This window comes from Trichoderma ghanense (assembly GCF_004382785.1).
Source record: "Trichoderma ghanense strain CCMA-1212 chromosome Unknown scaffold_2, whole genome shotgun sequence".
Lineage (NCBI taxonomy): Eukaryota > Fungi > Ascomycota > Sordariomycetes > Hypocreales > Hypocreaceae > Trichoderma > Trichoderma ghanense.
The window spans coordinates 1932148-1960109 of NW_027395665.1; the positions used below are offsets into that span (position 1 = coordinate 1932148).

A 27962-nucleotide genomic window follows, 5' to 3' on the forward strand; every position below is an offset into this window, starting at 1 on the left:
CCGGTCCGGTTTTCGCGGCGCGCTGAGGCCCACATCAGCTGGCAATGACATGCATCTTCCCCACTAACTAGAACCAGAAGTTGCGATTTCCATCGTGAATTTGAATCGCGCAGCTCTTCATCTTAGACTCCTCGATCTGACGGGACTTTCATCACCATCGCGACATGCTCGATTGAGTAGCCAGAAGCTTGACAAACATCTGGCGCTTTCAATACATAGAGCGATATAGACGATACATCATACAACTGAAGTCGACAGCCACGGGCAAAAGCATTTCACGATGGAGCCTCGCGCGCGTGCCGGCAAGAATGTCGGCAAAATGAACTTTTCCCACGCCGAACGTACGCATTCAAACAGCTCACAATGAGAAGAAGCCGGAGGAAGTGCTTAACATACTCTAACCGCCTTTTGTTTCTACAGTGGCACAGCTCCTCTACGCGCACGGCGACATCAAAAACCCGATGCCCGAAACCGTCCGCGTGCTCGACGAGATCCTCACCGACTTCATGCAGTCCATTGCCTTCGAGGCCAACCGCGCGGCCAACTACTCGGGCCGGCAGAAGATCAAGTACGAGGACTTTGAGTTTGCGTTCCGCAAGAACCCGTCGTTCCTGGGCAAGGTCCAGGAGGTCTTTGAGAAGCAGAAGGAGATTAAGAAGGCCAGAGAGATCTTGAGGGACGGGGAGGACGAGATTATGAGGGATGCGGCGGAGGAGGAGAAGAGGAAGGAAAAGGAGAAGGCAGCGCCGACGACGGCGGCGGCGGCGGCGACAGCGACGACAAAGGCGAGTAGGGTGGAGGAGGAGTTGGGGGAGGCGGATGATGATGCTGAGGCGGAGGCTGATGCGTTGGGAAAGAGGAGGTGATGAGGGCTCTCGCGGGAGTGGGACAGGCTGCTGTCAGCAGTCGTCACTTATTTGGTTCGCAAAGCATTGCTCTGGAGTTAAGGGAATCATGGGGCTGGCGTTTGGGAGTTGGCAAGGCCACCTAGGAACTTGGGCAAACACTGTGTTGAGGATTTCACACCTATTCTTCTTGATTCATTCTATTTGAACACGGTCCTCATCTACATGCAACTAGATGTCAGTAATCAGGAACATTCATACCACGATCCTTCACAGCTTCTGGCGTTTCATTGGTAGCGGCCTGCTTGCTGCGCTTCAGCTACGGCTGAACAGCCTGTTCTACCCCGTGGTCCTCGCATATGATCTATCACGCCGCTACTGCTCCTGGTCAACCTGTGCGGGGTCGGCTCCGGAAGCCTAGAAGCCGTCGAGCTGGATAAACGCTTGTTACGCCATCAATATCCGACGCTTCTTCAGTACGAGCAGCTTCACAGAAAAGTTGGAAGATCCGTTTTGCCGCCATTGGGGGGAATAGAGCGGGAACAGATCAGCGCCCGATAACCGCTCGATACCACCCACACCATCTCACCGGCCCGGTCAAGCGATAGCGATATCGGGTTTGCCGCATTGAAGATTCTAGTAGCAGTCAGAATGTCCAAGACTGTTCGCGCTTACAAGTCGTTCGTTAGTAGCAAGTCCCTAGCCCGTGCATCTGCGTGGAGGAGGCCCCCAGTTCCGTTAGCCGTTGCCGCTGGCCGCAAGCTGCCCGCTCAAGCACCTCATCGGCGATGGGGGCGATTTTCTAAGCAGAGGCGGCTAGAAAGAGTGACGAGGTCCTATTATCATCAGGTCCACCCCCCCAGAGGCCAATAGGGTGCCGTGGGGAGGAGGGCCGCCAAGCTGAGGAGGTGCAGTCTCTGCTGCTGATGGTGTCGAGGAGAGACGGTCAAACGGTCACCAGGCGGATAGTATCCTACCCAGGTGGGAGTCGTGGACGGCCATCCTTCTGTAATCGCACAATCATTTCTAAGTCCTCCGAAGGCCTGGAATCTCGAGTGTCTTTCGTGCTGCTTGCCCGTGCTACTTCGTACCTATTTACTGCCATCAGCTCTGTTGGTCTGTATGCAACTTCATCTTCTCGTGTTCTGCAGGTGTTTTGAAATAGCTAGCCATGGAGGTAAGCCGAGGGCCTCCGTCTCCGCCAGCCCCGGCGAACATGGAGCTGCACCTCTCGCAGGACAAGAGCCATCCGGACGAGACGGACGACTTCCTGGCTGCGCCGAATAGCACGCTTGCTCCAGGCGAATACCAGACGAAATCGAAGCCGTCGCTATTCTCCGATGACTTTCGTCGCTTATCAATAAGCCCGGCCCCCAGCACGAGACTATCGCCAGTCCCTCATGGACCGTACATCCCGACAGGAGTATATCAGTCTCCCTCCGAAGCGTCGTCGTCGCGGTTGAAGCAGTTTTGGATAAGGAACAAACCATCTATACTCGTCGCCGTCTCCCAGTTTTTCGGGGCTTTGATGAACCTCAGCGCTCGACTGCTGGAGCTGGACGGCGATGGCATACACCCGGTCCAGGTCCTTCTTCTCCGCCAAGGACTCACGTCGCTCTGCTGCTTCGTGTACATGTGGTGGAAGAATGTCCCCGACTTCCCCTTCGGCAAGAGGGAAATCAGGTGGCTCTTGTGTCTTCGAGGCTTTTCGGGGTTCTTCGGCATATACGGCATGTGGTACTCGATGATGTATCTGCCACTCGCCGATGCCACCGTGATTACCTTCCTGGCCCCTGGAGTAGCCGGCCTGTTGTGCTACTTTGCCCTCCGCGAGCCCTTCACAAGAGCGGAGCAAATCGCCACGATTGTGGCCCTTCTGGGCGTGGTTCTTATCGCCCGGCCGGTGTCCTTGTTCATGGGCCTCTCTTCGTCCAAAGATCAAACAGTCGACGCTCCCGAGCAGCTGGATGGCACCTTTCCCGGCCTTGAGGACGAGCCAACCGCTGAAGAACGGCTCATGGCCGTTGGCGTTGCGCTGCTTGGAGTCTTGGGGGCTGCCGTGGCGTTCACGAGCATTCGATCCATTGGCAAACGTGCCCACCCCCTGATCTCGGTCAACTACTTCGGCATGGCGTGCACCATCATCTGCGTCCTCGTCCTGGCCCTGGCGCCGACTCTGGACATCGGCCAGCCTCACCTGAGGTGGATCACGCCAAAGTCGTTCAAAGGCTGGTTTCTGCTCCTGTCGATAGCAGTGCCCGGCTTCATCATGCAGTACCTCCTGACTGCGGGACTGGCGGCCGACACGTCCAACAGGGCGAATGCCATGATCTACACGCACATGCTATTCGCAGTGAGCTTCGACCGGTGGATATTCGGCCACAGCATGACCATGATGAGCTTTGCTGGCTGCGCACTCATCCTGGGTAGCGCCATCACGGTCGTCTTGACGAAGAAGCCGCCTGCTAAGACGGTTAATGATGTTGAAAGACTGGAGAATGTAGACGGAGAGGCAGAAGGCTCCCCCATGCTTGTCAATACAGGAGGAATTGGCGAAGGAATAGACGCTCGGAGGAACTGACCTGCATAATATTGTAGAGTTTGATGATCTTCATGGCCTTGCTGTAGACATGTCTTTAAGCCAGTTTGGTAGCACTTGAGGAATTTCGACATCTCTTTGGGTTATTGTTCCCTTTGTAATCCCAGCTAAAGTGATTTATGTCTTAAAAGCAAAGCAAAATACGTCAAGAAATTTGCACGAGAAGGAAGGAAATGAAGCATAGCGCAAAGTAAACACTCGAAACCGTCCACCAGAATCAAAGCTCCAGGGTAGGCCGTTTGCGGTCATTCGCAATCACGTGCAGCGAGCTGAGCTAACGAAGTCGCGACCGCCGCGCTTTGGTGACTTCAACAGCTGCAGGGTTGCGATTCCCAAGTCGCAAAATTTCGAGATCATTAATCCTCGCCCTCGATAATCCTCCCAATTTCCACCGGATAAGCGATAAGACAATCATCAAATCGAAGACGCTTTCAGCCTACTCGAAGGACTATAGACTGTTTTTTTTTTCCTCATCAATTTTCTCTTCTGCCACCATTGAACCGCGGGAAACGCCAGCCAAGATGGTGCAAATCAGCGAGGTCAAGGGCAACAAACGCGATAACCGCACCGCAGCCCATACGCATATCAAGGGCCTGGGGCTCAAGGCCGATGGATATGCCGACACACAGGCGGCTGGCTTTGTCGGCCAAGTCCCTGCACGAGAGGTAAGACAATTTCCCTCCGTTTCGATAATGATTCCTTCTTTCTCCAGCTCAGCCTGCTAATCATGGCGGCTCCTCCTGCTGCTCGGATTCTAGTCATGCGGTGTCGTTGTCGATCTGATTCGAGCTCACAAAATGGCCGGCCGAGGCGTTCTGTTAGCCGGCGGCCCAGGAACCGGAAAGACGGCGCTGGCGCTCGCGATCAGCCAGGAACTGGGGACCAAGATCCCCTTCTGCCCCATTGTCGGCAGCGAGATCTACTCGTCAGAAGTCAAGAAGACCGAGGTCCTGATGGAGAACTTCCGGAGAGCAATCGGCCTCAAGGTCCGGGAAACGAAGGAGGTCTACGAGGGCGAGGTGACGGAGCTCACACCGGAGGAGGCGGAGAATCCCCTGGGCGGCTACGGAAAGACCATCAGCACACTCCTCATCGGACTCAAGAGCGCCAAGGGCCAGAAGAAGCTCCGGCTGGATCCCAGCATCTACGAGGCCATCCAGAAGGAGAGGGTCACCGTTGGCGACGTCATATACATTGAGGCGAACACGGGTGCCTGCAAAAGGGTGGGACGATCAGATGCGTATGCCACCGAGTTCGATCTCGAGGCCGAAGAGTACGTGCCCATCCCCAAGGGCGATGTGCACAAGAAAAAGGAGATCGTGCAGGACGTCACATTGCACGACCTCGATGTTGCAAATGCTCGGCCGCAGGGAGGGCAAGATATCATGAGCATGATGGGTCAGCTGCTGAAACCCAAGATGACGGAGATCACGGACAAACTACGTGCCGAGATTAACAAGGTTGTTGGCAAATACATTGATCAGGGTGTGGCCGAACTGGTACCAGGTGTCCTGTTCATCGATGAGGTAAAACACCTGCCCTGTTCCTGTTACGTGGAGAGAGAGAAATGCATGGGGCATGAAAGAGGACACACTGGGTTGGCATCAGACACTGACACGGGACTTGTAACAGGCTCACATGCTCGACATCGAGTGCTTCACCTATCTGAACCGCGCCCTGGAATCACATCTCGCTCCCATTGTCGTCCTGGCATCGAACCGCGGAATGTCGACAATAAGAGGCACCGACGACGTTGTCGCAGCCCATGGCATTCCTCCCGACTTCCTAGCGCGCATGCTCATCATACCCACCTCTCCATACTCGGCGGACGAGATCAAAAAGATTGTCAAGCTGCGGGCCACGACGGAGGGTGTGGCTATCACCGACGCGGCCATTGACAAGATTTCCGAGCACGGTGTCCGCGTCAGCCTAAGATACTGCCTGCAACTGCTGACCCCTTCAAGGTGAGTCTCTCCCCATGAGGACACAGTGAACGAGGACAAACAAAAAAAAGTTCCTCGCATGAGACACAGAGAGCTGACGTGTTTGATGCCAACAGCATTCTCGCCAAGGCGAATGGCCGTACTCAGATTGACGTGCAGGACGTGTCCGAGTGCGAAGATCTGTTTCTAGATGCCCGTCGTAGCGCCTCGTTACTCGCCAGCGAGGCGGGACGTGGCTATCTGTGACCTTGATTTTGCGAAGCAGTAGACGGGTAGGAGTAGATCCGGTAAAAAGGGGGGGGGGGATGGGAGGAAACAGGAACTTCATTTAAAGAATGATGCTGGGCGGTGTGCCGATAGTGCCACTGATTGATGCTATAGGTCAAGGATGGGTATCAGACGGGATCCAAGACACTTTGTCTTTTCTTTCTTCTGATTTGGTTGTTTTTCCTTCACGCGATGTGCCGGAGTATCAGCACCGGGGGTGCTAGGCAGCCCTGAGAAAACCATTGGGCTTGGGTGAAAGTTCGTATTTGAAATGGCGGGCAAGCCATGTCTCTCAAGGGCTCTGCCAACGTAACGTGATTGTCCTGCCTTGCTTCTACAACAGTGCCAGCCTCCCTTACGCCGCACGCCCAACTGTCCGAGACATCGTGGGCCTTTAGGGAGGAAGAAGACCAGAAAACCGAGCCCGCGTGTGGAGAATACGACGTTGAAGACTGGGAGCTCAAAATTCGATGCTCCACCCCTTTCCTCTTTGTTTCGCTTCGCTTCGGGCCCTTTTGTTTTCTCTTTCGAAGAAAAAGGGGGCGTTAAGATTGACAGAAAGCCGATGCAAATGTCTTAGCGGGCGAGGCGGAGAGGAGAAGCGACACGTCGTGGCTGCAAGTGACTGACGGGTGCGGCTCTGTAACAACTCGGGAAAGACGGAGAAGAGAGGCGGCCGAGTCGGAAACAAAAGGACGACAACGACAATGTTCAACTCAACACGAGCTCTATCACGTGTGATTGGAAGCCCTTGGCGCACTTTCGCCCAGCCCATGAATCATCGTCTTTGTCTCATAGACTAGCATTCCAGAGGGCAGATGGTGCGCATTCCAAAGACGGCATTGTCCGTCTTTGGGTGAGGTCGGAAGGGGGTTAGGGGGGGAAGAGAAGAGAGTGAGGGGGGAGAGACGTGAAGAGAGGGTGTGGTCATAGAATCCGGAAAGACAAGACAAGAAGAAGACTGTCGAGCTTGAGCTCGATCTGGCACATTTCAAGGAGACTTTGGATAGTTTGACAAGCGGGTTAGCGAGACCATTGTGAGATGAAGAATGTTCTGGGGCCGAGAGCCCCTGCTAGAAGAGGGAAGATGGCAGGTCAGGGCACATGGTGATTGATCCCACAAACAAAAGGTCCTCTAGCTGCCTCTGCCTTACATGTAATTGATGTAAGGCTGTCGGGGCTATCGTCGCAACCACCGTGTGCGGACGTGCGCGCGGACATGTTGCGTGAAGCGATATGGATTGTAGGAAAACTCAACCTCCCGCTTTCCCCCCTGTATTCTCTCCCATTCGTCTCCTTTTGTCTCTTTCTGACGTTTCTTGATGCCAGCTGGCCATTGTCCGGGACGACAAGCTCCCGTTTCTTCGCATGATTGTTAAATGAAGCGGTTGGGAGGGGAAAAACAAAGTAACAAACAGGCCGGTTGGGTTTGGCGAGTGCAAACGGACCAAGAAGGCTTTCATGTTCGCAGCCACTGCCGCTCACATCCCGTCAATACTTCTACCCGTCTCACCCATTCCACCGTTCCATCTCGATCGATCATTTTCCTGCAGAATCGCCCTGATTCCCATCACTTTCTCAAGCCACCTGGACATGCGGGTCTCCTCGTGTGGTCGCCTTGCTCCTGGACATAGGCGGAGCCATCGACTGGTCTCCAGGCCTTCTCCAGTCTCCGATCGAGACATATGTTGAGACATGCAGGGTTACTTTTCTGCCCACTCATCATAGAGTATCAATCTAGTAGTGGCGGCTGTCGACGGCAAAGAATAGCGCCATTGTGAATGGCATCTTGCAACATCCACAAACGCACCCCAGTCCGTTAAGCTCCTCCGGTTTCTTCCCAAACCTCTTTTGCTGCTCCCTTCTTTCGCATCTCGCCCCGAAGTCTCAAGATTCTCATCCCACCTTCTCGTTATTGTCTTCCTCTGCAAACATCCTGAGCTCCCCTAAGATTCTGCATGCTCCCTTGTCGTTGCATTGTTGTCCAGGAACAAAGAACTCAAATCACCCTTACACCGGGCTCAGCGGCTGTTTGATCAAAGGAAATCTCTCTTGGTCTCCCATCCACTAGATCCTCCATTGTATTCTTGTCCTTGGGCGTGGCACGTCTTTCGTCATTTGCATCCATAATAGTCATGGCCCAGAGCAGCAGCAGGCCCCAGCCGGCGTCCAGTAGCTCGCAATACTCTCCAGTCTTCTCAGGAAGACACTTTCAGGCTGCCCCATCACGAACTCCTCAAGAACGCGACTTCCCCTATCAAAGGGATTTGTCTCCTTTACATCATCGCAGCCGCCTTGGTGAGATGGGCGGGATCGAGACGCCCAGGGCAACAGTTGAGGACCGACGGGACTCCATGATGTTTGTAGGGCAAAGCGCACTCCTGCCCCGGGGCCCTTCCAACTCTGATGCGGCAGGGAGGAGAGGGATCCAGTCGATGGCTCTCACATCGATTGTCTGCGATGATAGTTCCTTTGGCCACAGTAACCAAAGCGATCGGCCTCAAGCAATATTTGGAGACTCGCAGCAATATTCGGATTGCGCAACACAGCAGACGGATATGGCTTATCGGGGGAATGCAGATCTGGACTGGAGAAGCGGCCCTGGTGAAGCGATGAGAAACCCTCATTACACGTCAAGTCCTATAGGACGATATGCGGGTATGGGTCCAACTCACCCTCGCATGAGCTTCTGTGATGAGATGGTTCCGGGAGACGGCCCCGATCCAGCAGTCGGCGCGAACGGCACAAGGAGACTTTCTGTACCTCCCAGCGTAATCAACGCGAACCACGACGTTTCGAGGTTCAGTGCCTCAGCCGCGATGTACCCATACGATGGCGGAGACTATCCCTGCCGTTGTACGCCGGAACCCCCTAGGCCCCGAAATAGTAAGTTAACATCTTCCTCATTGAATTTCAAGGCTGTGAAAAAGATGCTTGGGGTCTGAGCCGTCGTTTGAGCCTCCTGTTGCTTAATGGGGTTGCTGAATACCATTGCTGACGGAAACATCCTCATCGCAGGCTTTATGTTGTTTCGGCAGCATCACCAACGGGAGGTGGCAAAGGCACACAAGGGCCTTTCCAATCCTGACATCTCCAAGATCATCGGAGCCATGTGGAGAGATGCAGCGGATGATGAGCGCGAAAAATGGACGCTGCGGGCTGAAGAGGAGAAGGAAAGCCACGGCGCCAAATATCCAGGCTATCGATATAAGCCGAATCGCAGATCCAAGTCTCAGGGGAAGCAAAACCGGCGGTGCTCCAAGTGCGGTGGTCGACTCAATGCAACCACACGAATCCAAGAGTCTCCAGAGTCCCCGAAGTCCCCAGTCTCTCCGAAATCTTCGCGGTCCTCGCAGGCTTCTCGAACACCACGAGCACTAAGAGGACCTCGAGGGCAACAGACGCCGCAAATATCCAGAGCCTCGGGATTCTCAACTCCATCCGCAACCTCGCCCGCGGGCTCAATTGCAACTGGCCATGGATTCTGGGAGTCAAACCGGAGGACGTCGCTCAATATCTCGAACGCCGGCGTCCATCGCCAAACAAGCATTTCGCCGCCGTCTCTCTCTAGACCTGTCATGCCCGAACCTGCATCTAGGCCGACATCAGACGGCTTTCAACTTTCTCCTCTGCCGCCGCTCCCTAGTCAGCAGGATACGGACTCGCGACGAGACTCTCTCTTTGGAAACCCTCCGCGTCTTCCCGCGGTTGAACCACCGTTGCCATCAACACCCCTTTATGCTCATCTTGCGGGCTACAAGATCCATAGCGGTGACGATAAACCATGAAAGCTTTGCCGGCTGTGTTTGTCGAATTTGGGAGAGTGTAACATCAACAGCTGGGAATGGGGACGTGAATATAAGCTTGTCATTGGGTATTGTTTGTCAAAAGCCCACCCGGTACATGTAGAATAGAAGAATGGATCAGGAGACTGTGAGAGTGCTGCTCGTGAGAATCTTCTCAAATGCTGGAATAGAAGGAAGCCGCCTACCTGTGAAATGTTGGAGATTGCCTCGAGCTCAATACCAATCCGTGCATTGAGGCTTCTTCGACGCATCCCCCTTTTGGGTCTCTTTTGATAGTTTCGACAGAATCACTTGTGATGATTGTGGAACGGAGTACAAGCCATCAGCAGCTTGAATGTGTATTTGCTAAGGTACTTGTACAATCTGCTGGTGCATCACCAGCAACATGATGGCGATGGGTAGGTTGTTTCCAGGAAGAAGCACAAGACAAAGGGAAGATGAAGGCGGAGTAGTCGAGCAATGTAGTTGCTAGGTAAAGAAGGCGCAGTGAACCTCTTTCCTTTATTTCGAGGAAAGTGCGACGTATCCTAGCTCTGCTTGTACATGCCTCTCAAGTCAGGTACAGTATCTTCGTTCCTCGGGGCTCGCTTTGTTGTCAGTTGACTTAGGCCTCCATGAAGCTGTAGCTGAGAGATGCGACAGTCGGCTTGTGCAACTTAAAAACATGAACTCTTTGTCATCTTGAACAGTCTGGCGGTGATGAAGAGGGCCTTGCCTTTGTCCCTCGCAAAAGGATGATGATGGATTTTGTGTACCTATTTACGGGTGGTTCTGCAGTACCTCTGCATCTTGTGTTAGTGGGTAGCGATACTTGGAGCTCCCTCTCTGAGCCTTGCAAAGAGCCAATGGCGCGTGTGCGCATGCAGTGGTTTAGCGGCTTGACAGTTCGCAGAGCTCTCCGAACAATGCGCAAGCGAAGGGGCAGCTCCCTTTGCGCAGGTACCGGTACCAGCACTGCAAGTACCGAGGCTCCCCGGCCATCGTTTCTTCATCCAAACGCGACTTTGCTCGTCTCCTCCACTTTTGACCTTGCAACCTGTATTGCTTAATACCTCTGGTCTGGTCTGCTTCTGCTCCTTGGCCAGCTCTCTATACCTACATCTTTCGAACCTCCGCAGCCCCGGCACGACTTTTTCTCTCACAGAAGCAGAGGGTATCACAGCTATAGCGCCAGCGAAACAAACAAGCGCCCACATCTCACCGACCGCAAACTCTCACCATGCAACATATCCCCTCTGACCTGTCGTCGTAATGCCGGACTTCAAGCCTGGGCAAACCGTCCTGCTCAACGATGGCCGCAAGGCTATTGTGCGGTTCGCGGGCCCGACTCACTTCCAGGTGGGCGAATGGATCGGCGTCGAGCTCGAGGAGAAGACGGGCAAAAACGATGGAAGCGTCCAGGGCGAGCGCTACTTCGACTGCCCCATGGGCTACGGCATGTTTGTCAAGCCCATGATGGCCACAATTATCGCGCAGCCGGCCGCGCCAAGGCCGGCGGCAGCAACAGCAGCATCGAGAAGACCCGGCGCCAGACCGCCTGGATTGCATCCCACCGCGGGCAGGGCGTCTGTCTCTGGCGCCGAGGCCAGTCTCAATAGGAGGAGGAGCATCAACGCGCCCAGCCCGAGCCCGGTGCCTCACCACAAGCCGTCGCAGTCGTCGAGCAACCTGCGGGTAAGTCGGAGCGCCCCTGATCGCATGTCCTTTCGTATTAACCCGAGAGACTAAGTCACCATCCAAATCTCCTACCAAGCAGCTTAGCAGTTCGTCCAGTGCTAGCGCGTCTCGAACGACGACGCCCTCGACAGTCCGGGTGCCGTCCGCTGCGGGCAAGCCTCGCACGAACCTGTCGGGGTCGCGCACGTCCATGGGGCCTCCGCCCCCCCCTCAGCCCGGCCAGCGATCGGCAATGCGACAGCCGTCGATATCATCACTCAGAGCCGGTAGCGCCCCGACCAAGTCCGTTGGCGGGCGCGGCGGCATCGCGGCCCCTCGGGCTGTGTCGCGCCCAGAATCCGGTCGCCGTACCTCTGTCAGCTCCCAAGGAGGGCGGGATTCGAGCTCGGCCACCAGATCAGACGAGATGCTGAGCTCCCCCATTGAGGCCGAGGAGGATGAGATACTCTCGCCGCAGCCGACGAGCCCCGTCGTCGGGAGGACGAATGCGTTGGAGAGAATCGCGGCAGCGTCAAACGTATCCTCATCAGCAGCCGCGATGAAGAAGCCGGGAGCGGCTGGCTCGTCGCGGTCCTCCATTGGCAGCACCGCGGCGAGCAGGGAAATCGAGGATCTCAAGGCGAAACTCAAGGTCCTGGAACGGAAACGAGTCGAAGACCGGGACAAACTGAAGCAGCTGGAAACCATTCAAGGAGAAAGAGACAAGTTCGAAGGCATCATCCAAAAGCTGCAGCAGAAGTATCAGCCTATCCAGCAAGAGAACACGGACCTGAGAAAAGCACTGAAGGAGGCCGAGTCAAGATTCGACTCGATCGAAGCCCTTCAGGCAGAGCACGACACCGCCCTGGAACTGGCGACTCTGGATCGGGAAATGGCCGAAGAGACGTCAGAAGTCTTGAAGATCGAGGTGGATGCTCTCAAGGAGAAGCTCGAAGAACTGCAATTGGAGCTTGAGATTGTCAAGGAAGAAAACGCCGAGTACAGCAAAGGCATGACTCCGGAAGAGCGCGCCAGCACGGGCTGGCTGCAAATGGAACGAACGAATGAGCGACTGCGAGAGGCGCTGCTACGACTGCGGGATCTCACTCAGGAGCAGGAGCAGGAGCTCCGAGACCAGATTGCGGGCATGGAGGAGGAACTTAAGGAGTTCAATGCCCTCAAGCAGGAGCACACTGCGGCCAAGGAGAAGCTGGCTCAATCTGAGTCTGCTGTGGAAGACTTGCGACAGCAGCTTGATACCGCGCTGGGTGCCGAGGACATGATTGAGGATCTGACCGAAAGGAACATGAGCATGTCTGAGCAGATAGAGGAGCTCAAGGCGGTCATTGAAGACTTGGAGAACCTCAAGGAGATCAACGACGAGCTCGAGATCAACCACGTCCAAAACGAAAAGGAGATGCAGGAGGAACTTGACTTCAGAGACAGCGTCATTGCAGAGCAAGCCCGACGAGCACAGCAACAGGATGCAGCTCTGGGCGACATGGAATACACCCTATCACGATTCCGAGAGCTCGTCACCAACCTGCAAAGCGACCTGGACGACATGCGAGCATCTCAGGCCGTCACCGAGGGCGAGTCCGAGAAGCTCAACGACCGCTCGAGGGCCATGATGGACCTGAATATGAAGCTCCAGATCTCCGCTTCCAAGGCCCAAGTTAAGACGATTGACCTCGAGCTGCGACGACTCGAAGCTCAAGAGGCGGAGCAGCACCTGGGCATCGTCAAGCTATTCCTTCCCGACAGCTACCGAGACGACCAGGACTCTGTCCTTGCTCTACTGCGCTTCCGCCGCTTGGCATTCAAGGCAAACCTCCTCAACGGATTCATCCGGGAGCGTGTCAACGGACAGCCCGAACCGGGCCATGAGGACGACGTTCTCGCCGGCTGTGACGCCATCGACAAGCTTGTTTGGGTTGCTGCCATGTGCGACCGCTTCGTCAACGACATCAGCCACTGCTCCATCGAACAGTTCACCAAGTACCAGAACTCTCTGCTGGAGCTGGAGCCTGTCGAGCGTGCGCTGAACAACTGGATCGATGGCCTGCGACGAGATGAGCTCAAGGAGCAGAAGTGCGCCGATGAGCTCCAGCGCACCATTTCGCTCATGTCGCACCTTGGAGAAGTACACATCTCCAGCGGCATCGCTACCTTTGCGGACGACATGCACATGAGAACCCTGGTTATCCAAAGCCACCTCGACTCTGCGACTGTCGCCTTCAACGTGATCCGAAGCATGGTGCAGCGGGCTATCCCGTCTGCCGGCGAAGAGGAAGAGCTGGCACAGCACTTTGCCAAGAAGATTGACCTCGCCATCACGCAGACGAGGAGCACCAAGGTCTTTGCCGGAAAGGCGGTTCGTGCGCTGGAGGACCTCAAGGCACGGTCGCTCTCACTGGGCGAGGATACCAGGGGTGCATTCGAACAATGCGAGGCCTTGACGCAAGAGCTTGCACGACTGACCCGCCAGATGGGCCTCGGCATCCATGAGCTGCTCACCCACGACGAGGGCCGAAACGAACCGTTTACCTACGAAGAGGTCAACGAGGCCGTCCGCCAGGCTGTTTTCGAGGCTACCCAGACCAACGAGTCGGACCTCTTCTCCAGCTACCTCAACAAGCTCGGGTCTGCTAATGAACAAATTTCTGACTTGGCAACGCTCGCCGCCGACCTGGACCAGACCCATGACTTTGACGTCAGCCCATCCCCTTGGCGTCTTCGTGCCCAGGAGCTCAGGATCCTCAAGACCGTCCCCGTGGACACCGAAGAGGAGCTCAGAAGACTCAAGGCCGAGCACAGCGAGGTCCGCCGGACCATTGCACAGAGGGACGAGCAACTCAGCACAGCTGTTCTCAAGATTGAGACGCTCGAGTCTCGGATGCGCGATGCGCAGGCCAACGTCGAGCGCATCAGTAACCTGCAGTCTGAGCTTGAGGATGTCAATAGTCATGTGGCAAGCCTCAAGGAAGACATCGAGAAGCAAGACCGAGAGCTCAAGAACCTGGAGTCGGAGCGAGACAAGTGGAAGAAGATTGCTAGCGACAGCAGGGCGTATGCTGACGGCGCCGACGCCGCGGACATGAAGGCCGGCCAGGAGCGGGCTGTTGCCACGGCGCGCGAAATGGATGCACTCAAGAAGGACATTGAGAGCCTGCAGGCGGCCGTCCGGTACCTGCGCGACGACAACCGCCGTGCGCGCCTGAAGGAGCAGCAGGACTACGAGTGGCTCTCGGAGCCTCTGAAGAAGGAGGCCAGCCCGGAGCAGCAGCGCAAGGCCCTGGTGGTTGCCGAGGGCAAGGACGTGCTCGGAGAGCTCATCAAGCTGGCCACGTCGGCCACGGTCTTTGATCTCAGCGCCGCGCCCAAGCAGAAGCTGGCCTGGAGGCCTGCGCGAACGACGCCGCAGTACCACGCAGCGAAGCAGACGGAGGAGTTTGAGGCCTGGAGGACGTGGCAGGAGTCGGTGCTCAAGAAGACGGACATGCTCCTTGTCCAGGACCGCACCGCCAGCCTGGGCAGGGAGAAGCAGGCCGGCACGAAGCGGGAGGCTGCGGCCCGGCTGAGGATCAGGCTGCCCCGCGACGGCAAGGCGACGACGCCGTACGCGGGAGACAAGGTGCAGATTGTCGGGTCGCAGGAGTGGGACGCCCTGCAGGCTGCTGCGAGGAAGTTTTCCGTTGTGTGATGATGAATGAGTCCTACGATACAAAAGCCACGCGTACAAGAAACGAGCTCTTTCATCCCCTCCTTCTATGAACTGTTTTACCTTTTGTCTTTTTGTTGTTTTTGTTCCGTTGGGTTGTGGGGTTGTAGATGAGGGGAGGACGAAGCTTCTGTATGTATACCCCCCTGCTTGCTTGGCGGGGCTTCCAGGTTGTTGCTGCTGCTGCTGCTGTCTGGTGTCGAAGCATGCATGGTTATGGTGTGTGTGTGTTATAAAGGTCTTGAGATTTTGTTGCTTTCGGTTGCTGTTGGAGCGAGCGATTGAGCGATTGAGCCGGGGATGAAGAGTATTTGTAACGAATAGATATGACGAGGATTTCTTTTCCAGCGACCTGTGGAAAATTGGCGTCTGATGTATATACCATGAGATGGGCATGTATGTTGTTGTAATATCTTTGTAGAAGCAGCTCATAACGCTGAGGAAAACACGTTCTGTCCTTGGGCATCTTCGAGCCCTTTTGAGCACCCTCTCAACAATTGTCTCCCAAAACCATTAAGAATTCGCCATTATCAAGGCTATATGAATTCGCCATACCCCATGGAAGGCAAAGAAGAATCGTCCCAAATCTGCGTCTCTCTATCTCCCCATCTCAGGGTATATCTACCAGTCCCTCTCTCCTCCCAAACAGCACACCCGATCCACTCATCAAGCCTTCCCCTTGCCCTTCTTATCCTTCTTCTTCTTCTTCGCCCCCTCCTCCGCACCGCCGCCCATCATCATCCCGCCTGCACCAGCACCAGCACCAGCACCGCCGCCCGCCTGGCTCGCCATCAGCGCCGCCATCGGATCCGCCCCGCCCTGCATCTCCTTCATCATATCCTTGAACAAGTTCTCCGACACGCCGCCCCCCGTCATCGCCGCGCTCAGATACGGCAGATACTCGCCCATCTTCCAGCCCCTCGGCACCGCGGGCTTGGGATACGGCTTCCCCTCAGGCGGCTGGACCTGCCCTCCGAAGCGCAGCCTCAGACCCGGCGAGTCCTCCGTCGTCGGGTTCTCCTGCAGGTGCTTGGCCACGAGCACGTACAGGTGGTGCTTGTTCTTGACGGCGGTCGTGCCCCCGCTCTTCTTGAGGCCGACCTTTACGCGGCCCGGGTTCGCCCAGTCCTTGGGGTGCATCTTTTCCGGCTCGAGCAGGGTTTGCAGGCGCAGTCGGGAGCAGGCGTTTGCGATTTCGCGCGCGAGCGGGTTCTTGACGGCCAGGGCGGCGCTCACGCGGCGGCCTTCGGCGCGGGAGCGAGAGGCGTCGAAGTAGACGGGGTACAGGCACTGGAAGCTGTTGTAGGCGGAGCGGTCGGCCGTGGGGGGCAGGGTCGATGTCTGCGGGCCCGAGAGCGGGTTGAGCATCTGCATTTGCGGGATGGCGGAGGCACCCATGGCGGCTTGCAGGCGTTGCAAGTCGTCATTGTCGGCGGCGTTGGAGGGCTGCTGCTGCTGGGGGGCGCGGGCACGCAGAATGTCGGACTCGGTGAAGTCGTCGAGGTCGACTTCTTCGGGGTCCGACATCATGTCGGGGTCGCTGTCGGAGACCTCCTCGACCCGTGGGTGAGACATTGTGGGCGAGGAGATGGGATTGATGCGGAATTTGTAGAAGGAACAGGAATCAAACAAGCGCTGAAGAAGCAAAGGAGAGAAAAGAGGGAGAGAGGAGCTCTGGTTTCTGGGTGTCGAGGTTGAAGTTGCGAGGCTGAATTTTGATAATGCCGAGTTTATCTCAAAGTTGCCAGATTCATGTGGGGTCGAGGAGGTGTTCCGTTTGGTGGGGTACCTGGTTCGATAGGTACTACCTAGTAGGTAGGTACCTGTCTCAGCCACGAGGTGGGATGCGCCACGTCAAAGGAATACCTACTGCTGCAGTAGCGTCTCGAGATGGACTTCAATCTCTTGATGTTCCCTGAGAGAAGGGTGTAAAACAGTCTCATGGACATTCTGGATCTGATGCATCATCGCTACCGTACCGGCTATTCGTATAGACGCCGTCTGTGAAGATATTCCCCATCAACCTGGTATACAGCGACCCGGCCATCATGTACTCAATCTTGTATATCCCGAGTTCTTCTTCGCATGCTCCCAGCGATTCAACAACCCCCAACCCAAGTCTCAGTATCGGTGCTTTAAAGGCATAAGAAGCGTTGAAGAGAAAATCGAAACTCCCCTGGACTTTCTATGTTCCTTCAAAAACAAGCCCAAACATTTCCCGTCATATGCGTATCCTTCGTGTATCACCGAAACACGACGGCAAACTCCCCTCTCGGCTTGATTAATAGGCACTTTTGTATTCCGTTCCCGGAGGATGGGCATCCTCTGAGAATCTGCAATGAAAATGTTGGCAGACGCCATTCCTGATGCTCGGGCACTGTCGAGTTGAATGTGAGCACCTCATCCTTGCCAACCAGAGAGTAATCAAAGGGGTTCACTTACATGGTGGCCGTATATGCAGTCATCCGATTCACAGTACTGACCAGACGAGCAAGGGTTCTGGCGTGCCAACACGGCAACCGCCTTTAGTTCGTCATCGGTAATTTTGTGATCGTGAACAAACGAGCATGTATCTCTCTTCGCACAGGGGCCTCGGAGGTAGTGGTTGTTGCAAAGCTTGTCCTCTTTTCGCTTCTTGACAGCCTCGAGCACTTGGACATTGACTCGAATAGGCTCGTCGAGGCCGCGACGGCCAGGGTTCCAGTTCTGCGGCTGGCTCGGCGGAATGAGTATGTAGTGGGGTTCTTGCTGAGAGCGCTGCGAGCCCCTAGTCCGCGAACTGTCCGAGGACTGCGTCTGCTTTCGCGCGAGGGGAAGCGTAATCTTCGGCGGCGGGCTGGCAGAGGCGATGCCGGCGTACGACACGACTGGCGTACGCGTCTCTTTGGAGCTGGCGGCACTCACTGTAGGGCTCGCCACGGGAGAAGCCTCCTTTGCAGCTGGTTGAGGCGCCGGAGGAGGCTGAGCAGGCTGAGCTGCTTGGCTGGGTGCCGGGGCGGCGTGCTGTTGAGGCGAGAGAATCTTATCGTGAAGCTTTTCCTCGCGGAACAGCTCAGTTCCCAGTTTCTTTATGCTAATGTTGGTGGCCCGCAGGTCGGGCACCGTGGCGACGCCCTCGATGATGCTGATCCTCTGGCGAGTGGCCTCGCTCTGGAGGGTTTCGTCCAGGAAAGGGGCGTAGCCGGAGTCGTGCGAGATTCCCAGCAGAATATGGCGACAGTTGTGATTTCGCAGATGCCATCTGGCGGTTTCTGTATTTTTGACAGAGATTAGTTCCACCCAATCCTGTCCCTTTCACCTTGGCATACCTCTAATCTTGGAGTCGGCCCTTTCTTTTCCATGGCCAACGTCAATGTAATCGAAGCTGGCCTTGGCCTGTGTGAAGCCGAGCGTAAAGTCCTTGAGCAGGCTTGGGTTGTCCAAGCAGCCATCTCGCTGCATGGCCTTGCCCAGGCCGGAGAGGTTGGCGACGACCTTGGCCACGATTTCAAGGTCCTCGGCATCCTCGCCGAAGATGTCGGCCACGGCAGAGCGCAAGGCGTATGCAGCCCTTTTGCCGCCCTCGAGGCCTTGTTTGATATATGTTTCTCGGAACTGTTCAAGTGCAAAGAGAAGAGAGGAAAAGGTTAGAGTCGCCGCTCTGGGTATGAGGAGCAGAGCAGAAGAGTGAGACGTACCACAAGGCCATCGCCATCTATCAAAACCATGACATATGAATTATGTTTCTATACGAAACAACTCCATCAGTACGCCAAGCTCTACGAAATGAATGAAAAGAAATAAGGGAGGTGAGAATGTCAACATACCTTGACCTTTTCAATCTCCTTCAACGTCCTCTCCTGCGTCCTCTCCTCCTGCTCCTCATAAAACTCCACCAGCTGCTGCAGCTCCCTGCCGGCATTCACCGCATTGGCAAGGTCAATGTGCGCGTTGACGAGCCGCTGGCTCTCCTCGCGCAGGTCGCTCTCGACCTGGTTGCAGTGTATCAGGAGGTCCCTGATGAGGTCGTCCATGGCGTTTCTGTGGCTCTGCAGGCCCTGGAAGCGCTGGAAAAAATTGCCCAGGCCGCTGGGGGCGACGCCAGTCGACGTTTTCTCTGCCATGATTCTGCGTCTGCGGCTTGTTCTTATACCGATAAACAAAGTGTCGTAAGAAGTATGCTTTGGTTTATAACTTTTCTTCTTCTTCTTGTTTTTTCTATTGCCGTATCGGGTTTCTTGTGGTGTTGATTGTTGACGATTTGCGTCGGGAAACGCTAGCGAGGAAAGAAGAGGGAAGCTGCTACCTTTAGGTTGGCAGAAAAGAGATTAGGACGAAATATGGCCGTTAGGTAGCAATTTCTCTGTCTGATGGGCGGACTAGAGCTGTTGGTGACGGCACAAAGAAAAAGTGATAGACAACGGGAGGAAACAATTGGAAGAAGCAGAGTCGAAGCTGATTTGACACGACGATGCAGTTATTGTCAAGATTCGGGAGGAGGGAAAAAGAAAAAAAAGTGGCGGAACCCTTTCTGTCGAGGATGATTTTTTTTCTTTTCTTTTTACCACGCTTTGCTGCAATTTGATCCCTGGTGTTTGTTTCACGGCCAAAAGAAAGGCTGCGAGTATCCGTTTGGGCTGCGGCTGCGGGCTTTTGCTGGGTAACGCAGTGATTGGTGATGCGTTTGCAGTGGAAGGGGATGGAGAAATAGATTGCGTACGAGGAGTGGCGAGGCAGACAAGCTGGGCGCTTTTTTTTTTGTCGGTTTTGTGCTGGGTTCTTGGAGTATTCTTGGATCGTTTGTTTGCTGGCTGGTGTGTTTAGTGACAGCTTCAATTGAGTGGGCAGACCATCGATTTTATCATGATAATCCAAGGCAGCTTGAGGATCAAAACAAGTCCTCGGGATTAAAACAAGTCCCAGGATTAAAACAAGTCCTCAAGATCAAAATCAAGCGCCCAGGATCAAAACAAGTCCCAGGACTAAAATAAACCATCAAAATAAAGGATTAAAACAAAGAAGTGGAATAAAATAAATCATTAAATCTAAACAAACGCACTCGTATGACCCTCTTTCCTTACAACAACCCAGGCGGTTAAAACCAGCATCGCCCACTACTCCAAACAGCCTAGTGCAGGCGTCTACGAGCCGATTGGCGCTTGCCCCGCAGAGAACTGCATAATACCAAGTGAGATGTGACGGGCGATTTAGAAGCAAACTGTTCAATCGTGAGTTTTGCAACAGCTCAAGGCGGGTTTGATCCTCTTCCTTGTCTGTAGAGCCTGTCCTCTTGACTGTATTTAGTCCTTGAATATGAATACTTCTAAAATTAGCAGCTTAGAAGTGATTCTGAAACCCGTGTTTCGTAGTTCTTTGTATTGCCAACCCTCACAGTGATCGAGCTTCATAGCACTGGAATGCCTCTTGATCAACAGCCCATTGTTCCCTTCACTCCCCCCCGCATCTTTCGACATCAGACAAAGAAAGAGCAAGCTAGAATCATCCTCCAGGCTTCTAGACATCTCTACCACATCTTCACCGTCCGTCAAAGGCATGTTGGGGGCGGGCCAGAGATGTGCTCGTTTATGGCCTTGCGAACCAATCACCTTCCACCTGACCGTGCAACCCCAGCAAAAAGGGCGAGTACAAAGACGTTTGAGTCAGTTTCACAATAGTATGTGAACTTGTTTAAGCAGCACTCGAGTTCATTCTGGAGGATTTTGACTTGCCCTAGGACATGATAGCCAAGCAATCAACCGGTCCCATCACCGCTTGGCTGATGCTGGTTAAGAAACTGCCACACCGTGTCCTGGCCAAAGCCCCCTTCAAACTGCCACATGAACGAATCCCCGCCCAGTAGGTCCAAATCTGTGGGTGGCACCAGAACGTCGTCCGCCTGGTCCACCGTCAGATCCTTGTATATCAGGTCTCCCATCGCGAAGAAGGGCGCCAGCCCGGGGAGGCCGCCCCCGTCTTGTGGAATCTCCCATCCGCCGGGCATCATGGCTGGGAAGGCAGACGTTTCGTCTTGAGCAGATGCCGTTGGTGGTGCTGATGTGAGAGACTCGGGTGAATACTTGTGGCTGCCTTCCGCTGAGCCTCTGCCGGTGGAACTTGTTGGAGTCGATCCCAGTGTCCTCCCGGTCGACAGCGGCGTGTTGGAGGAGTTGCGCAGGAAATCGACTGAAGTGCCCGCAGAAGACGACGGCGGTGCGCACTTTCCGATGGCTTTAACGAGTCTGGACACGACGGCTCGAAGCACCCCTATTGCCGACTTGGCCAAGAGATTCATGTCCTTCATCGTGGCGAACCGCTCGACGGCCCAGTGACAGTGCCGCAGTGCCAATTCTCGATACTCGGCGTTCTCGTATGGGAACAGGATGTAAATGGTGGCAAGCAGGATAACGGCATCGAAACTTCCGTAGAACAAATGCCAACTAGATGAGCAAGAGATTAGCCAGTGTTTTCCAAAAGATTTGAACAATGATGCATACTTTTTCCACGACTTGGGTGGCAGCCCCACAAACAGCTGCCTCTGCATCTCCAGCATACCGAGACAGCCTTTGATCACCTCGACCCGACTCTCCTCACGATGGAATATATAGGGCCGATGAAGCGCCACGAGCGTGAAGTGGAACATTTGTTCACCCAGACACCTCGCCTGCGGAAGCCAGTGCAAATCGGGCTCATTGTCCCACTGCCTGTCCGGGTTCTCCATCCGGAAGACGGCCGGCGTGCTGTCGTGGATCTCCATGATGTTCTGCTGTATCTTGTGCACCTTGGAAAAGTCTCTAGGACACGGGCCTTCTGACTCGAGATCCTGAATGTCCCGCAGCGGAATCACAGTCTTGTACAAGAAAAGGTTTCTGGTCAATGGCGTGGGGGGATCGCGGCCTTCTTCTCTGGGGATGACGGGCGTCTTGGACCGGTCCGTATCCTTGGCAAAGCGTGCATCGATGGGAAGCGTTGGCATGCCGTGTCTCCAGTCGAGAGCGCCTGGGCGGCCCAGGATGAGACACATGTGAATGTCCCTGTGGAACTAATTAGCACCCTTGATCCCGTCTCAACGAGTGTATACTCACCATGAAGCCAGCATCATGTAGAGATGCCTCCTCTTCTCCACCTGCCACTGATTCAACAAGACACTCTCAACATCATCCGACGCCGGCTTCGGATCGAGCGCATCCCGATGCATGCCCAGCTCCTGCGCATCCCGTATCGTCCTGCCAATCTGATGCCACTAACCCGCAAGGTCAGCCTCAATCGCCCACGACGACGAACCATCTCAAGAGTGGACAAACCGATTCAGTCACATTGGCAGTGTACTTCAAGAACGACGCCCTCAAGAACCCAACCTGGACAGACGTCACGCTCAACGCCTTCGGGCCAAAGAGATTGATAATCGCAACCCCAGACTCGCTGTAATCCCCCGCCAGATCCTCAAACGTCATGTTGCCCGCGTACTTGAGCGACGCAAACGACTCGTGCAGGGACTTGGGCAGCACCAGCAGCGCCGTGGCCACCACCTCGAACAGCAGCGCGGGAAAGACGCGCAGGTCGGGGGACAGCGCCTCAGGCCCCCGCGCCGAGAGCACCTTGAACGGCAGGTTGGTCCACTGGTCCAGCAGCTCGCGGAAGGCCTGCGGCTCGACGAGGTAGTACTGCCAGTTGAACTCCTTGAAGAAGATGTCGGCCAGCTGGTCAATGTACATGCGCGCCGGCAGCAACCGGATCAGGCCCTTGTACTTTTCCTTGAGGGCGAAGCTGTCCTGGTACGACGTGGCCCGCGCCGCCGCCTCGTCATCGTCGTCTCCGTGCCCGCCGCCGCCCAGGCCGTCATCGCCGTCCGAGGTGCTCGCCCGCTCAATCTTCTGCAGGAAGCTCAGCGTCGAGGCGGCGCCCGTCTGAGCGTACCCCCAAGAGGGCGCCATGGACGACAGAGGCTCGGCCCTGGACGTCGGGGTGCCGCTGCCGCTGCCGAGGCGGTCGACGCGGGAGGACGACGAGTAGAGGCCGGCGTGTGTCTCATGCTCGCGGGCGGTGGGCGCGCCGGCCTCGTAGGCGCAGTGGGCTTCTTTGTTTCTCGACCGGCAGTTGCCGCAGGGGAGCTCGCGGTCGCACTGTTATGACGGGGAGATGGGTGTCAGCAGATTTTGCGACTTTTGTTGTCGACTATCGCTTCTCAACTTCGACGGAGGTGAGGCTGCTTCTGCTAGGCGGATGTCAAGCATCATCGCGAAAGCTTCACTTTTCCTGGGTCTGGTGTTCTGGCAAGCCTGACCTTTTGCTTCCTTCGATGGCACTCCGTACACGAAATGACGATCCGTCTCCGCTTCTTAGTCGGGCCCCGCTCGGCCCGTACGTTGACGGCCACCTCAATATCTGTCATGCCTCTTTTTTTTTTTCTCTCGTTCAGCTCGTCAATCGTATACGCCGGGGGGGGGGNGGACAAAGGGGGGGGTGTAGGTCGCTGTCGGGGAGGGTTGAATCTTCCCCGATTCGTCTTTGGGGGGGAAGCGGCTGGCAATGGGATGTGAGTGAGAGAGAAGTAGTATGTAAGAAAGAGGGTCGGAAGGGGAAAAAGGATGCGGAACTGGCGACAAGCATCAAAAGTGAGCTTTTGCGCCCGATTGGCATTGATGGGACTTGTAGGTCGAATTGGGTGTGGAGACCAGCGATGAGAGGCTCCGTGTTAACTCCGGGTTGCCCGATTGTACTGTAAGATACCCAAGGTACCTTATGCTGCAGCTACGGCTCTATCGATGCATATCAAGATAAGGTACTTTCATGGATTGTTGTTTTTCTCTCGACGTCGGATGGCTATCAACAGCAATCAATGATCTCGGAGCTCTCTTTTCTTGAGGCGTATCAATTCAGTGCGAATGCGCCTACAAAGCGAAAGTCCTGTCTAGCTGGGTGGAATCGAGCGAGACGAATCAAGAACAACACTGGCCAGGTATCACACGTGATAGCAACCTCTGAAGCAAGATGGCCCGGCCCAGATCATTGCCCGAGGCTCAAGTAGCAAAGCATTCGACCAGATAGCGGCCAGTTTCAATTGAGCATGAAGTCTATATGCAATTTCCAGAAGTCTGGGAATCATCAGGGAGGTATGCGGCTCTGCTGAAAGATGTTACGCTGCACACAGGCCATCAGCCATCACATGCAAATCACATACGGATCGACACAGAATACCATCAAATCCATTGGACAATAATGCATAGGTAGGAGATGATATCGACATTTGATCCTGAATCCTACCAAAAGAAGTCCCAAGCTTGTTTCTTGTTCCCCAAGCTCGCAGACCAAAAACTGATGAAAAAAAAAAAAAAAATTCAATACCAAACTTCCAGGTCCACCAGATACCTATGTCAGGACCATATATGAGCCTTCAAATGTGCAGTTCGCCTCCACCATCGTGTGTTGCATGCAAGATACGTATCGATATCAAACGCAGCTGGGGCATCGTCCATCATCCCAAATAGGTTATGAAAAAGAAAAAGATCATCGAGAAGAAGATAAACAGAGGTCGCCTAAATACAGCTGCATTCTATGATGCCGGGCTTTGGACATGAGCTCTTTCTCAGCTCCGTTTCTCCTCCTCAACTTCCCCCCTTTGCTATTTCTTTTATTTTTGTTTTCCACATTCTCTCCCCTACCGCAGAAGCCTCTCGGTGTAGGCTTTCCACGCTGCTGATCGGTATCGCTCTGCCTCCTCTACGGGGTCTGACGCCTTGAGAATGCCTCTGCCCACAATGGCAATGTCGCTGCCGGCAATGCCAATGATCTTGTGCGGCGTGTTGTATTGCTGGCCCTGGCCGTCTCCTCCCACCGATCCGTTGGTCTGCTGGTCCTCGTCGTCGGGGGGCAGCTGGCAGCCGGGCGTCATGTGGATAAAGGCATCGTCGGGCTCGGTGTTGAGCGTCTCCTGCGAGATGAAGCCCATGACAAAGTCCTTGTGCTCCCGGGCCGCCTCGACGCAGGCCTGGGTGTACTCCTTGTTCATGAAGTTGCCCTGGCTGGACATCTGGGCGAGGATCAGCAGGCCGCGGGCCAGCGGCGCCTCCTCGATGCCCGGGAACAGCGACTCGTCGCCCTCGGCGATTGACTTTGTTAACCGGGGCGAGGAGACGGACTCGTACTGCTGGGTGACGGTGGTGATGGAGACGATGCTGCCTTTGCGGCCGTCGCCGGACCCGTTCGAGTAGATGGGCTTCTCCAGGACGCCAATGGAGCCCAGGCCGTTGACGGCGGCGGGCTCGGCGTCCTTGGAGTCGGCGGAATCGTCAAAGGAGTCCATGGTGGGCGTGCCGACGGTGACAGACGTCTTGACCTCGCAGGGGTAGCGCTCGAGCCAGCGCTTGGCGCCCTGGGCCAGCGAGGCCACGGACGCCTTGCCGGGCACCATGTTGACGTTGACAATGTGCGCCCAGTCGATGATGCGCGCCGACCCGCCCGTGTACTGCAGCTCGACGGTGTGGCCAATGTCGCCAAACTTGCGGTCCTCGAAGATGAGGAAGCCGTGCTTGCGCGCCAGCGACGCCAGCTGGGCGCCCGTGCCCGTCTCCGGGTGGAAGTCCCAGCCAGAGACCATGTCGTAGTGCGTCTTGAGCACGACAATCGACGGGCCAATCTTGTCGGCCAGGTACAGCAGCTCGCGCGCTGTCGGCACGTCGGCGCTCAGGCAGAGGTTGGACGCCTTGAGGTCCATGAGCTTGAACAGGTACGCCGTCAGCGGGTGCGTCGCCGTCTCGCTCCTGGCGGCGAAGGTCGCCTTGAGCGTCGGGTGTGGTGCCATGGCTGATGAGGCTGAGAGAGGCTGCGGCTGCGGCTGCTGGATAGTTCAACCCTTAGGGTGGCCGCGGTGGCGGAAAAAGATGGCACAATTCTGCTAAGAGAGGGTGACGCTGGAAGCGCGACAGCCGGTGCGGGACGAAGAGGAGAGCAGTCGGCGGTTGGAGGATCTGTTACGAGCTCTGCGTTGCCCCGAGGAGATCAATTGCTTTAATGTCGGGCTCGTCCCCTGGTCGGAGTATAGGGAGCAGCTCTGGAAACGAGAGCAGAGCAGCAGGAGTCGATGCTAGCGGAGCAGGCGAATCAATGCCGGCGGCGATATCCGATATTGCGACTTTGGGGGTGAGAAAAAAAAAAAAAAAACCGGCGACCACCGAATGGGTTTCAAGTGGCAGAGGTTGAGTGTGGGAGGTTTGGTGGAGCGGAGGAGACGAGAGGGTAGTAATAGGGAGCCGAGAGGGGATATGAAGGAGGGAGAAGAAGAAAGAGAGAGAATAAAAAGTGAAGAAATAAAAAAAAGGAAAGAAACCGAAACCGCTGGACCAGGACAGAGGATGTTCGGTTCAGGTCGCTCAGCAGCTGGATGTGAAGCCCACCGGGTCCAGAAAGGGAGCTCGGTCAGTTGGGGAGCCCTAGAACGACGGACGACAGCTGGCAAAGCGTGACCAACGCCACAAAAAAGCCCGAGTCGTAAATAGCGGTTGAGCCGTCAGGAATTGAGAGATTTGGTTGGTACACAGACTACCACGTAACCCAGTCGAAACCTCTTGTCAGTCAAATATGAAAGTGACAGAAAAGAGGAAGGGAAGCGGTAGAGAAAGGAGTTGACAGAGGGAGGAGAAAAGATGGGGATGAGAGAGGACAAAGAGGAAGAAGTGAGAAGACGAGAAAACAGGCCTAGTAGCTGGTTTGCTTGGCACTGCACTACGGCGTTCCGATTGCCGCAGGCGAGCAGCAAAACGACAAGGCAAGGCGAGGCGAGGCAGGACGAGGCAAAACCACTGATCCCAGTTCTCGAACTAAGCAAGCAAGCAAGCAAGGGCTTTTGCAATCTTGGTGGCCGTGCCTGGAAGTGCCTGCAGCTGTGCCAATGCAATGCAGTAGGCACAGTAGGATCAACGAGGCCCGGAATTGCTGGGGGGGAACCGGCTAGTTCTGATTTTGTGCGAGCAGGGGTCTTGGTGCTTTGTTGGAGACGGGACGAGGGCCCAACGGGGGGGGTCAGTCGATGAGAGGAGGAGGAGGAGGAGGAGGGGGGGGGGGTTTCTGGTTTCCTGTTCCTGTTGGAGAAGCAGATGCTTTCAAGCCTCTCAATGAGCTCGAGCAGGGGGGCTGGATGGAGATGCTTGATTGATCGGAGCGTGAGAATCAAACAACGCTGCATGTATGTACTCTTCTGCCCTGAACTCGACTGAAAGTGATGTGTTCGTTTGCACGTCCTGCGGGGGGTCCAGGCGCAGCCGGGATGTCAAAAGGAGAAGCACAGGAGAAGGAGAGGCGAGCTCGAGTCAATCCACGGCTAGCCCGTCACTGGCGCCGTTTGCTGATGAGGCCATCATGCACGATGGCGCATCTGATATTGGCGGCGATACCTCGTCTCTTGTCTACAGTACGATGCTAGGTAGTAGTATCTGGCTCTCGACGTCTTTGACTAATCTTCATTTTAACCTCCATTTCTAGCTTTTCACTGGTTGTGGTGGTGGTTCTTCTCAGTGGTGTGTGGCCTGACTATTTTAGTTCCACGGCCAGCATCTTCCCCCCATCCCGGCTCTTCGCATCTTTGGGCTGAGCTGAGCTAGAGCATCGAGCATGAATCTGGGGGTTTAGACCAACTAACGAAGTGGCCTCCACGGCTAACCAATAACTACATGTAATAAATGGCGGGGTTTTGTTCTTCATGCCGGAACTGCAAGTCGAGTTGGAGTTTGCCGGTTCATTATCACGCACTTGTTGATCCACCCCTTGCCGTCGGTACCACCACAGCTGCGACTTGAGTTGAAGTCTAGACACGCGAAGATGCTCACATGCTTGACGCCTTGGAGACAGCTCTCAGCAGCATCAAGCTTCAGCTGTGCCGGGGGGAAGACACGACATGGCCTGACATGCGTGCGCCATGCATGTGCCTGGAAGCCAGCCTCGATGCCACCGCCACCAGTCACTCACTCACTCACTCACCACCACCACTCCCGTCCTCGCCAGCCCAGACAGAGAGAAATGCGTCGTGAACCCTGGAACAAGACAACAGACAAGCGTCAAAGGCAAGCCAAGACCCTGAGGCGTCTCTCTCGGCACGCACGAGACCCGCCCTGCGACATGCTCGCATCAACCTGGACCGCAGGCTAACTAGCGCCA

At 55.4% G+C, this 27962-nt stretch overlaps 8 protein-coding genes across 8 annotated transcripts; 4 read left to right on the forward strand and 4 right to left on the reverse strand.

The window, feature by feature from the left end:
- Positions 1–280: 280 nt before the first annotated feature.
- On the forward strand, positions 281–866 carry CCMA1212_003016 (Transcription initiation factor TFIID subunit 13; the record flags this gene model as incomplete). The annotated part of the gene is made up of 2 exons (XM_073700380.1): positions 281–341; positions 421–866. 2 exons carry the CDS (start codon positions 281–283, stop codon positions 864–866), a joined length of 507 nt encoding a protein of 168 aa, XP_073560894.1.
- A 1150-nt stretch (positions 867–2016) lies between these two features.
- On the forward strand, positions 2017–5633 carry CCMA1212_003017 (RuvB-like helicase 1; the record flags this gene model as incomplete). Its single annotated transcript, XM_073700381.1, has 5 exons — positions 2017–3378; positions 3966–4109; positions 4203–4970; positions 5077–5408; positions 5504–5633. The coding sequence occupies 5 exons, from the start codon at positions 2017–2019 to the stop codon at positions 5631–5633; spliced, it is 2736 nt and encodes a 911-aa protein (XP_073561124.1).
- A 2156-nt stretch (positions 5634–7789) lies between these two features.
- CCMA1212_003018 (Repressor of filamentous growth 1) lies at positions 7790–9442 on the forward strand (the record flags this gene model as incomplete). Its single annotated transcript, XM_073700382.1, has 2 exons — positions 7790–8540; positions 8673–9442. 2 exons carry the CDS (start codon positions 7790–7792, stop codon positions 9440–9442), a joined length of 1521 nt encoding a protein of 506 aa, XP_073560892.1.
- Positions 9443–10711: 1269 nt separating this feature from the next.
- On the forward strand, positions 10712–14819 carry CCMA1212_003019 (uncharacterized protein; the record flags this gene model as incomplete). The annotated part of the gene is made up of 2 exons (XM_073700383.1): positions 10712–11134; positions 11190–14819. 2 exons carry the CDS (start codon positions 10712–10714, stop codon positions 14817–14819), a joined length of 4053 nt encoding a protein of 1350 aa, XP_073560893.1.
- A 684-nt stretch (positions 14820–15503) lies between these two features.
- On the reverse strand, positions 15504–16412 carry CCMA1212_003020 (Signal recognition particle SEC65 subunit; the record flags this gene model as incomplete). The annotated part of the gene is made up of 1 exon (XM_073700384.1): positions 15504–16412. The coding sequence occupies one exon, from the start codon at positions 16410–16412 to the stop codon at positions 15504–15506; it is 909 nt and encodes a 302-aa protein (XP_073560881.1).
- Positions 16413–17118: 706 nt separating this feature from the next.
- CCMA1212_003021 (uncharacterized protein) lies at positions 17119–18944 on the reverse strand (the record flags this gene model as incomplete). The annotated part of the gene is made up of 5 exons (XM_073700385.1): positions 18644–18944; positions 18515–18562; positions 18146–18431; positions 17280–18088; positions 17119–17214 (listed from the first exon to the last, which is right to left on the reverse strand). The coding sequence occupies exons 1-5, from the start codon at positions 18938–18940 to the stop codon at positions 17119–17121; spliced, it is 1536 nt and encodes a 511-aa protein (XP_073561497.1). The 5' UTR covers positions 18941–18944.
- A 1624-nt stretch (positions 18945–20568) lies between these two features.
- Positions 20569–23205, reverse strand: CCMA1212_003022 (uncharacterized protein; the record flags this gene model as incomplete). Its single annotated transcript, XM_073700386.1, has 5 exons — positions 20569–21253; positions 21311–21847; positions 21899–22056; positions 22118–22936; positions 23098–23205. The coding sequence occupies 5 exons, from the start codon at positions 23203–23205 to the stop codon at positions 20569–20571; spliced, it is 2307 nt and encodes a 768-aa protein (XP_073560880.1).
- Positions 23206–24471: 1266 nt separating this feature from the next.
- On the reverse strand, positions 24472–25614 carry CCMA1212_003023 (Orotidine 5'-phosphate decarboxylase; the record flags this gene model as incomplete). Its single annotated transcript, XM_073700387.1, has 1 exon — positions 24472–25614. The coding sequence occupies one exon, from the start codon at positions 25612–25614 to the stop codon at positions 24472–24474; it is 1143 nt and encodes a 380-aa protein (XP_073561362.1).
- Between the last annotated feature and the right edge of the window lie 2348 nt (positions 25615–27962).